The sequence below is a fragment of the Opisthorchis viverrini genome, assembly GCF_000715545.1.
Source record: "Opisthorchis viverrini unplaced genomic scaffold opera_v5_57, whole genome shotgun sequence".
Classification (NCBI taxonomy): Eukaryota; Metazoa; Platyhelminthes; class Trematoda; order Opisthorchiida; family Opisthorchiidae; genus Opisthorchis; species Opisthorchis viverrini.
In genome coordinates this window covers 1,853,774-1,865,990 of record NW_008751714.1, presented here as the reverse complement: position 1 = coordinate 1,865,990, position 12,217 = coordinate 1,853,774, and the positions used below count along the sequence as shown (strand labels likewise).

The 12,217-nt window shown below is 44.9% G+C and overlaps 1 protein-coding gene across 1 annotated transcript in view; it reads right to left on the bottom strand.

Annotated features, from left to right (window-relative positions):
- Nucleotides 1–4,319: 4,319 nt before the first annotated feature.
- The window catches only part of T265_03866 (hypothetical protein), a gene marked incomplete at both ends in the record, with an annotated part of 27,025 nt that continues 19,127 nt past the window's right edge, over nucleotides 4,320–12,217 (bottom strand). The window contains one exon of the mRNA XM_009168447.1: nucleotides 4,320–5,433. Coding sequence (XP_009166711.1) covers nucleotides 4,726–5,433 — 708 coding nt within the window. The remainder of the gene's footprint in view (nucleotides 5,434–12,217) is intronic.

Here is a 12,217-nt window from a genome sequence, read left to right as displayed (position 1 = left end):
AGAACTGCCATTACTCAACAGTATCGATCTGAGCTAGCCCAACAACTCTCCACAGTAAAACAATACTGTGGTGGCAGTGAACATGTGGATGAAGCTTGGCAAAATGTGAGTGGCAAAATGTCAGTGCTGCCTGCCCGACTTCTCCAATTCGACCACAAGATCACTGGATATCGTCGACGTCGCTATCCATGATTGATGTCAGGAAATCCATACCCGCTTGTGACGTGTTTGACGGCGCACGAAAATCCCTCAAACGCCAAATGGTGAAGAGTCTAAGGAAAGACCGAGAGCTCTGGTGGATATCGAAAGCTCGGGAGATGGAGAAGACTTTTGCAACGGGAAACAGCCGCAACCTTTATCAATCGATACGATCGACTGGCCCTAGGAAAGAAACGGTCAGCGAAGCGATAAGTGGAAATTGGCCCAATAATTCACTCGCAAAAACGTCGAATGGAAAGATGGGCCGAACACTTCGAAGAGTAGTTCAGCTGGCCTCCTGCAACACGTATTGTGGGGATAATGCATACGGGCGAATGAAATGTACAAAAATTGCCGTATTGAAACGCGAGAGGGCACCAGGACCGGACATTCTGTATCCAGCTCTCTTCAAATAAGGCAGAAAATCCCTGGTGACCCATTTGACAAAGCTTATTGGTGCTATATGGGACGAAGAGAAAGTGCCTGCAGAATGGGACATGTCGACAGTTATCCCTATCTTCAAAAAGGGCATGCGGACGCTATGTGAAATCCACCGTGGCATCAACCTGTTAGCTGTGGCATCGAAGGTGCCATCGAAGGTTGACTGAACACAGAGAGAGGCAGATCCGTGAAAACCAAGCTCCAAGAGTTCGTGTCGATCATACCTTCATCCTCCGACAGATTCTGGAACAGCGACACTGCTTCCAGCAACCAACAATGGTTGTTTTTCTTGATCTGAAAGCTGCTTTTTACTCTGTGGACCGTCAGGCACTATGGCAGTGTCTGCGGAGCAAAGGCATCCCCCACAAATCCTTGACCCTCCTTAAGGCGTTGTATGCCAATTCCCGCGGCCGTGTAAAGGTCTGCGGGAAGACTTCTCCTGAGTTCATCACATCAAGTGGTATCCGACAGGGCTGTCTTTTTTCACCTTTCCTCTTCAACTTCGTCGTTGGTACGATCATGGAAGACTGACTACCGGCCTCTAATGCCTGTGAGGTCGAAGTGCTCCCTGGGCTTCCGCTCACAGACATCGAGTACGCGGTTCGGCATGCGCCTCACAGCTGCAAAGTGTAAAGTGCTACTGCAAGATAGGGTCGGCTCGAACCCTAGCCTCATGCATTCAGATGGACCGATTGAGGCAGTAGACAAATTTGTTTACCTGGGCAGCTGCATCAGTCCCGGTGATCTCGCGAAAGATGATATTTCCATCCAGATTGGGAAGACCAGAGCAGCTTTTGCGAACCTACGTCACCTGTGGCGTGGGCGTGACATCAGCTTCTCTGTCATGGGTCGAGTTTACAATGCTGTGGTGCGCTCCATATTACTTTATGGATCAGAAACCTAGCCGCTGCGCGTTGAGGACGTCAAAAGACTTTCAGTGTTTGACCATCGATGTCTTCGGAGCATTGCCCGAATCTGGTGGGAACACCGGATCAGCAATGCTTAAGTACGTCGGATGGTATTCGGGAGAAATAACTCACCCTCGATAGATGAACTGATCACACTGCATAGGTTGCGCTGGCCTGGCCACGTACTTCGTAGGCCAGTCGAACGATTTCCTCGAAGGACTCTTTTCGCCCAACCACGTGAAGGGTGGAAGAGAGCCAGATGCGGTCAAACAACGACTTGGAAGCGAAGTGTGAAAACCATTACCGGCAAATTCAGCTGCGCTGGTTATTGTCGTCTTCCTGGATGGGGACCCCGAGACGGGCCACATCAATGGCTAGAGACATTGTCAGACCTGGCCCGGTCGCGCCATCAACGGCACTCATGCATCCAAGCTATTGCCCTCAATGCATAGCTCCTTTCGCATTCCCCCCACTTGACAGCCCACTGACACTGCTGGATTTATGCACCAATTTACCAGCTCCCGCCTCCAATGCGCAGTTACCTACCCCCCCCCTCAATCATCGGTGAACGAAACTGCGGCAGCTACAACCACTGTACGACGAGTACGCGGTTATTACAGCTGACAGTGATGATGATACCGCTGAAGTGAAGGATCGAAGTGAAACCGTCAGCAGAGATAAGTGCAAGCAAGGACCGCCGTAGATAGTGGACACGGGAAAATATCAGGGACATCTAGTGTTCGGTTAAGGACGCAAGAACACACTCAACGTCCCCTTTAAAAGAACGGTAGGGGAACTAGAGAACAAGACACTGATGTTTGTCTGTTAGATCAATCTAATTCCTAGGTTTTTCACTACGGCAGTTTTGGGCCATCCTGTATATCACAGTTAACACTAGAAAAGCCACAACAGTAGTAAAACCGTGCAGATAAAATTGTAGTGTTCCAAAACATTGCTGCTCGCAAGGAACAAAAGAGAAAATGCTACGTCCGCTCAGTCATGCGCTTTGGAGCAAAGCCCAACACATAATCTAGGGACATTTCGTAGATACTGTCATAGTGGAGGTCTACATAGTTCTTCTCAATCCATAAGAGTATAGGGTAAACGCCTGAGTAGGCAATAACGGAAATCGATCTGCAGGTGTTGGGACATGGGCTACCTCAGCAATGCATGTGCATACGCAATAGCTGAAATGAAAAGTCAGTGACACTTAACAGATAAACAACAATCAAAATGATATGACACTACGACAGGGTTGATAACCCTTGACAATAATCTCGTCCTTATAGTTCAGCGTATCTGGCAACCAAGCACGCATGACCACCACTGTCTATGGCTGTAATATTCAGCTGCGTTCTTCAGTCTACGGACCAATGTTTCTCGCGAAAAGGGACCAGAAACGGTAAGTTGTTCGAAATTCATCTGTTACCAAAAGGAAAGCAGTAAAACGCATTCTTCATCTGATCAAGCCGACAAGCTGGCTTACCCAAAAAAGGGAGATATCTGTGCTCAAGTTGTGCAACTGGTCGTTGGCTTGATCGTTGAGGTGATCAGTTGTATAAGGCGATATCAGCAACGCGCTTTTGATGGCAACTGCGAACCTTCCGTGTATTTGCATTTATGAAATCGTTCGTTTGAGACAGAGAGCGAAAGTAGTGCATCTATGGTGAGGAGTAGTTATCGAGTCCTTAAAAAAGACTGGTCCGTTTAGCTGTCAGATTACTCACATACGTGACTATAAACAGTTAGTATGGACAGTGTGCCGAAATATTGTTCGTTCGGGTTCGTCGTGGTTGTTGAGTGGGCAACGAGCAGACTAACAACCAACGAAATTGGCGTGACCTGAACTCGCGACCACTCAGTTACTTTGCTACTGCCTGTTCAGTCTTCCGTGAGCGTCTAACAGGAATAAGATTGTTTGCAATTTTTTTCGACCATTTTCACTTTAGCCAGAATGAATGGTCCAAGAATTCAACGACCTTGCATATGAGCGACTAAGGCATAGTGATTCGTCAACGCGCGTCTACGAAGCGGTTACCAGGTCGTCTCCTAGATCAGTACGCTAGGGTGGTATGCGGCTTTTAGCCAAAAATGCAAAAGTACGAGACTATAAGTTATCAGGAAGTTTGCAGGCATTAAATTTGGGACAACAGTCCCCTTTGTCCATCTCATCAAAATAGGAAGATGTACATAACGGAATGTACCGGATTTCAATGTCTGTCGGCCGCATACAATTACAAAAGTCAAAAATAGTATAAACGAGATCGTTCGTTGAACAACGCGCTTGCTGAAAAACGACAAAAGTCACCGGTGCCCACGATAAATCGATCAGTCCAACATCTTTCAGAAACAGACTCAAATTTAATTTCCGTACATCGTGCAACCTTACTTCACAGCTCCGGTAGTTTTAATCCGCATTGCAACTGTGGAACATGCAAGAACCTGTTTAGGTCTGGCAAAAATGTCATACAGAATGACAAACAACTAAAAAACAAACTATTAGCTACCGTATGGTGTCCCCAGGAAATAACCTGACGAAAAATTCAAAACGAAAGTACTGGATTTCTAAATCTGTCATCTTTAGAGGATCCCTGGTAAGATAATAAGTTGTGGAATTACAAAGAGTCTCGGAAGATTGCCTCTACCGGAGCAAACGTGGACAAGCTTTTTGGTAACTTCTCTCTACGTATCACCAATCATGAAACGGACTTCCCCAGACTACTGAACGCCAAAAGAAGAGGTGAACATAAAAATTTAATTTTCTTCATTGCACAAAAAGGTCATGTATAGTGGATAAAAAGTACAATCCTTACGAACAAAAAAGATATGATAAAAACACAGCCTTTCGGATGGGTAGCGTAGTATCGGTTGGATGGGATCACAGCCGGAGTAATTAATGTAGGTGAAAGCAGGTGCAGATGTGGATACATGTGCATGGGTTAGAAGGAAACTCGCAGTGTTCGACGAAACTAGTAAAGCATGGAGCATGCATCTATGGATCTGAATGCATGCGGGTAATGAGTAGTATATGTAGAATAAGGAAAAACATAATAAGAAAGCCTAACGAACACAATACATCGACCATAACTGCGAAAAATCCGAGAAGCCATACTCAACCATTCATGCGTTCTAAACTACAATGAAAACCCTTTCGGAAGATATGGCAACAGTATAGGATTTAAACGACAGTTCCCACATCTTCATGATATAATTTGGTTGCCATAATGTCTCCGGTGAAAAGCGTCTGTGTGGAGACTGATGTTTGGGTCACTTGGCGTGTTGCGAATGCATCAGTGCCAAGAATGCATGAACATACACAACGGGATCGGTCTGGATCGGACTCGCTTAGAGGAACAGATGAGCTTGTGCGGATTGAACTGCATCCATCTGCGAAACCAGTAATGCTGGGTATTCCAGAAAGTGTGCTCAGTTCCGAAACAGGACTGCTACAACCAGATCGAGACTCGCCCAACCTAGACGATGGTTTTGGAGCGCTTGAAGGACCATCAGCCAATATTTGTCCAAGATGAGCCTCATCTGGCAATTGTGTCGAAGTCTGCTTAGGTTGGACTTCCCAAGCCTCTGCCAAGCGGATTGAGGCAAACGCATTCACGCAACGGTCAAATGCCTCACTGACTTCGTCAAACAGGTACTTTATGCATGGTTTCGAATGTGGGTGCTCCTCCGAATTATCCAGCCCGGAATCTGGATCGTCCTGATAATCGGAATTCTCATCGGATGCGGAATCCACGGTCTGACCTCTTGTTGCAAGACGCTGCAAGTAGTTTGCCAGCGGATCGCTCTCCTTCCACACACATGTAGCTCGCCATTTAGCTCGAGACTCTTTGGGGGCCAGCACAGCGTTGAAGAATACAGTTTCTTTCACCTGTAAAAATACAATGTATGAATGAATATCAGAACCAGAATGTAGCGAACACAATGTTAGAGTGATGTAAATCATCCGAGCGGGGGAGAGTATCAAAAGGAAAATATAGCTTGCAACTATCACAAATCACTACTTATGATGCGACAGTGACGGTGAACCACGAACTAGCCACACAGTTCGAATCGCGTTGCGCAGTCCGCTAGGCTGATTTATCATCTGTTCACGCTGTTGACTATATTGCATCCAGTAGGTTAAAATGGTGAGTTCTGGGAGCTTCTAAAAATCCGAGGCCTCCGTCTATCACAGTTTACCCATCAGAACTATGTACGCAAGTTTCGCACCAACGAATTTAGTTTATCAGTTACAGTTGTTTGTCCACCCAGGCCCGCTTTGTGAGTAATACACACGTTTTACGTCCCATACTGGAGAGTTGTACGGATCACGTTAGCGGCATGCATCCTGTTCGAACCGATTCAAAAAGCTGTGGAGAAGACATCAATGAATACTTATGACTGAAAACGAGTGACTTCTCTAGAGTCGGTCTAGAACTTCCATCGGGTAACATACGGACTTGCTGGAATCTTTGTAAGATCTACAAAAGCGTTCGGAGCATGTATTCTAGGGTGTTGAGGCAAACTGTACTAGGCAACAACAACGGAGAAATGTAACTGTATTTCCAGAGAGTTTTTTGCAATGAAAGTCAATATGGTTTCATTTATGGGACAGTTTTAATTCTGAGTTGGTGGAAACCACGGTAGTCAAATGCAGGAACGGACGTTTTCGCCATCTTCTAACAAAGTTATTAACTGGCGTGCCTGATAGTGCAATTATTATTTTCTTGCACATAGGTATGGGTCGAATAACCAAGCTGAGGTTCAAAAACCTAACGCATCGAAAGTTGTCATCAATTTTCACAGTCAGGAATGGTTAAGCAAATGCCCTTAAAAATATCGCGCAGGTAAGAAACTGGATATAGAATTACTTGACTTGAAGAGACACTTTGTGGAACAAATGGATCGTTGATAAGAGCAAGTGTTATTTTGTCGTTATTGTATATAAGCAAAATTGAGAGATAGAAAAAGTACAGCTTGACCAGAGAGAAGTGTCATCATCAAGAGGATGCGAAGGAAAATGAAGCGGACTGGAAGTAAAATACATGTGAGAAAGAAAAGACAAGGGCTCTACCCTGCAAACAGTACTGGGATGAATCAAGCAACTAAGTTGAGAAATTCGTCGCTGCAAGACTTAGGGAAAGGCCTACCACTTAACTACCTCCATCTAGAAACATCGAATAGCAAGTTGCCGCTTGAGGTTATGGGATAAACCGTTCGTAAGACAAGCATCAGTCGTGGAATTGCATGAAGCGGCAAACGATGCCTTAGCCCCACATAAAATACTCCTTCACCACTATGAACATCAGCGTGGACTAACCGGTTTAAACAAACATGGAGATTACACATAAATATATTATTCTGACACAATTCCACTGTTTCATTGCCTTACACATAAAGAAGACAGGTAAAACATGAGACATACAATGCTTCAGACTTGTACGCTTGTACACAAGTGCACAGATGTACTTTGTTCTGAATAGGAGAACCTCAGTACTCCCTAAGCAGCCCATCGAAATCGTTGAGATTGGTTCATGTGAGCAGCCTACCTCGTCATGCGTTCCAAAGAACCCGTGATCCCATACAACGCAATGTGACCTAACCAACTTGGAGAACGTGGGTTCAACAATTATTTACCGAAAAGGACACTTGCTGCTGTAACATGTGCAAACAAATGCTGTTTTGAAGGTTAACCGCTTCACCGGAAAAGGCTAGCTAAACTAAACACGGATTCCACAATGGCCCTCACGTGCTGCGGGGACTGATTCTAGATAATTACGCCGCGGGAATCAAATAGCTACTTCAATCAAATTAGCAAAATTGAGCTTCTTTTTAGACATACATGACGTAAAGAGCTCTGATAGACTAATCAGATACAAAGCTATTCACAGTCAGAAAATGCCATCGGAGACTATTGCTACATAAACATCCGAATTCAATATATACTGGTTTTGAGTTGCTACTGTTCTTTCGTTCGGTTGTCTTGATGATAGCGAAAAGTCTCTGATTGCTTTTCAGCAAGCATTTGACAAGGGAAAAAACGGGAAACCAGCTTACTCACCCGTGGCAGGTTGCCGGATATCTCCTCGCCACGTTCAGAAGCAATATGAAATAACAAAGATCACAGGTCATTTTGAAGTGGTCAATCGGATGTAGTTCCGGTTAACTAGACGGGCGAACTTAAACTTGCTATTCCCAAGTGATAACTCATGGCGTTTTAGCGAAGGTTTCCAGACACTCGACCAGAAACGGGAAACCAAGCACCAAAATGACCACCAGGGTAAGGACCAGTAGAATTGTGTAAAAGTGACAGAACAATAAGATGGTAGATAAATCATCCAGCAGCTATCCATATTGAATGCTCACCTGAAACCCAGCTGAATCTCTCGTTTGTGATGTTTCCAGGTCATGGGCTGTCGACAAATTTTTAGCAACTTTATGAGTAGTGCATTACAAATATATACATGTATCGCGATATCTCGAATATCGCAGCGACTGAAACATGAGGCAGCCCGGTGCATCACATTCGGCCGCCTGGAAACATCACAAACAAGAGATTCAGCTGGGTTCCAGGTGAGTCTATCGCAAAACTAAATTAGTTTGCAAACGAGTGTATTTCGCTAAAGTGGGTATTCTGTTGTGGGAAACCTACAATGAACATGGAATGGTAGGTTCGACAGCGAAACGACGACCGCAACACATGCCGGTCGGCGTAAATGCTATGAGGAAATTCCAGAAATGTATGAGTTCGATGTACGCCTGGGAACTGAAAACTGTATATATGAAGCATGGCTACCGCTCACGCTGCGTAGAAGCGAGTGACAAGCTCATTTAAAGGTTTCAGTGTGACAGCTAAAAGTCCGCGTCTAGCTCAGGGTCGTATAAAAAGTCGGAGAAATTCTTGAAGGGAGGAAATGTAGTTACCACGTAAAGCAGAAATTAGAGTAGCATCACGGTTTGGAATTCTAGGGAATAATCGGACAATGACAATAGGGAGTTGTGCCTAAGTTGTCACCTGTTCATTGAGTATAATTCGATTGTGCCGAAAAGACCAACGGTAAAAAAACACGGGGTTGTTGTTTTTTGTGTATCGTTGCTGCAAGAGCACGGCTAACATCAAGTACTTATAAAAGAGCACTGATATTTGTACATTTCGACGGTGCTCCTTGTTGGGAAGTATAACTATATTGGCATCCATCATCCCGTTAACCAGTAAGCACACATCAGATCTTTCGAAGAGGTGTGCTGAATGGGGACTTTCAGTGAATACAATATCCGGTATTCTTTATCCGTTGTCCCAACTAAAGACCGTGTTGGACAGAAAATCATGCCACGGAACGAAGTTCTTACAGATTTTACCAAGGATTGTAAGTGTGTATGTATGTATTCGAGGTTCATCTCGAAGACAAGTGACTATAGCATTCACGTCTTCATCCGAATACGAAACATTTGGGTTTTATGTGAAGATTAGGATCGAACCTCAGTTTCAAAAAACAGCGGTATGTGTAAGGGAGATCAAGGACTTGACCAGAAGATACAGAAAAATGTGAAGACAAATCTGGTAATTGTTAAGAAATCTACATGCTACATTATTTGTCAATGGTTTGTCTGTTTAATCTGCATCAAGACCATGAGCGATCTGAGAAGTCGAGAATACAACCTGAGTTGCACATTCTGATAATAGCAAGTGGTTCTTTCTGCGGCTTCATTATTTCCTGGTGATTTTACAGCCTTTTCACCATAAATGTTTACCAGCTTTATATAAGATGAGTGGGGTCCCGTGATATCGTTCCAACGGAGAGTTCTGTGTACTGTCCTTGAGGGATAGGAGCACCTCATTAACCATGACACAATCATTAGGTCTGAGTTAGTATGGATGAAACAAGACAAAAAATTAAGCTGTCATCAACTGATCAAAACCGCATACGTTGACGGAGCGGAGCTCAAACCGCGACATGGGGTGGCCGCGTTTTTTGTTTGGGGGGAGTGTGGTATCTTGCCCCTCAATCCACTGGTCAGTCTCGCGGGCCCAGAATAGAAGGAGAAGCAGAGTACAAGAACCTTCAAGACTGATTTGCACGACTAGTAGAGTCGAAAATTGAATCTAAAGGGGGTGAACATATTAGACTTTAATGCGGGTTCTTTTGTTACACGATTGCGATACAGCATCATTGGGATCGGGATTGGGAATCAGTGATGGTATGACCTAGAACCACGGGATTCGTAAAACATGTAGTTGGAAAGGTGGCCGCAAGTGCCTAAGAACATGAGGGCATTCATTAAAACTGAGGATGTCATGTCAAAAGCAGTCTAGAAGGGTTATAGTTTCCGTAGTGATACCACACTACTGTAAACTAAGGGACGAGCGGCGTCCGAACTGGCAGCCTTACGGGATGGTTTCTAGGTGGTGTCCATGTCTGCTTGGCTAGAAACGTTGTACGATATGGCGACGAACCGATGTCAATAGCCCCTATTGTTTATAACCAAGATCTGACCTAACAAACCCCGGACAGCGGAACTTTCGGGAAATTCCACGGAAAGTGCTGTAACCCTGCTCACTCAGCGTACGATGCAAGGACTAAGCGAATCATGAAAGGCAGGTACACAGCCAATTTATACATTGTATTCAGGTGATGTGCACCCACTGAAAAGTCAAACCGACAAGATATACGCTGAAGTATTTCTCTGTGTAATAATGGTATTTTGTTAGCTTAATTCTCAGTCTGAACCTCCCAAGTTAGCGTTCCCGTCAAAATAACCATCAAAGGTACACAACGCGTATTAGCACCCAAAACCAGGTCAAAAACATATACAGCGAATCGTTTATAGATGTTATGCAGCGACAACATTCGGTAAATTCTGACGCCTTCTGGATGCAGCATAGGCAACGGCATTCGACAGACGCTGGGTCATGATTGGCTGTTGGGTCCAGGCCTTGGACCAATCAGAGTTCGACCTGATGCCGGACTGGCGAGCGGCCCGATCATTTGGCCAATCGCGTGCTAGATAGGCTTCTTGTCTGCAGCAGCGCCCAGCTGAGCGGTAAAGCGGTATCGGTGCGCAATTCCACACTGCATGGGACCTTAACTAAAGTAGCTCACCTGAGGGTCCAGTCGCGTTACTTGTGCAATTAAACATTCGGGCATAGTGATAAAGACTTCATGCAGATCAGTTGAGGGAGTTTACTTTGTGAAACACCGATTACGTTCGCATCCTACAAACACACACGGCCTTTATTGAAAAAAACACTTGGTGAAGAAAGGCAAAAAACCTACATCATGTGACGCAGCCAACTGGACAATGCTGATATAAGGCTGCAGAACTCCGCAAGCAAGTCGGTTGTAGATGTGCCGTAAGAAGTAAGGATGCAGATGGGGTTCACATAAATATTGTGAGAAATCCTGACATCGTTTGCCAGGGATGATTCTGACGCTCCTGAACGAACTAACATTTCATGCGACGATAGCAGTTTCAGGCACCTTGGACGACATGACGCCATTAGCCTCCGTGTAGTTTATGTTCATATGTGAGTGTTGATTTGAACGCAAACCGGAGACCACGAGAACGTTTCTTAAATGATAAATAGCACTAAGATATATGGATAGAAAATTCTAGGCACACAGTGACTTCTGCCACGTCTGTTTACCGTAAAACCAAGAAACAACAGGAAGTAGGCTCAGCCGCGGCATCAGGGCCGTATTCTTTTCACTGAGGTTCTCGCACTTCGTGCATCTATTATTGGAAGCTAGTATTTCAATCGCACACTTGAAATGATACTGTACATTGAAACAGATGTCGAATATTTTGGAAAAATGAGCGACATCGATTTAGTGGTTTCAAACAGAGGACAAGAATTGCGAATATAGTCGCGGTGTGATTCGTCTGCTCTTAAAAGTGAATCTTTCTCAAAACCTTTTGGTGCATAGAATAACACCAAGCACAATCCGAGAGCCTTCACTGTAGCACCCTTCCGGTGCCTAGCTGCCATGCCACCTGAAGGAAGCACGAGGGCTGGGATACTGCCAGGTTGCCCAAGCCTAGACAGAGGAAGTCGAGTGGCGGAGGTCGGATTCGAACCACGAACCTTCCGGTCAGTAAATTCGCGCTCCAACCGCTTGGGCCATCTCGCCCCAAGCACAATCACAATTCCACGTAATGACACGATACCTACAACTAACAATACAGTCACGACACCTAGCGCAACGACACATTCGCTCGTAATTCTAGATGAAACCACATACGGGTTTTCCTCAGGCTTCGTCAAGATTGGTGTGACGCACAAAACTGATGCTTAAAGAGCTTAGTCCTTAATACACATCTAACCACAGTACTAGCTGGTATACGAAACAGACCTGAGTAGAAAAACCGTGACTGCTTCACACAACTGCTTGCATGCGATCGTGGAATTTGAGAATAAACGCGTTTGCATGGCAGTAAAAATACAGATGAATCTTCAAGGTATCCACAACATGCGAAAAACAAAGGCTGTCACAATGGAAGCTAGAGATATCACATGCGCTAAAAGTCACGGGACATGGGCGTTACCTTTTCAATGAGTGTCCATTTTGTGGCACACTCAAGTTACGTTCTCAACGGTATGAACACTACGAACATTTGTCGTACTATCGAGTCATTCTCATGCACTACCATGCCCAGATCAGTACCGTCGCACG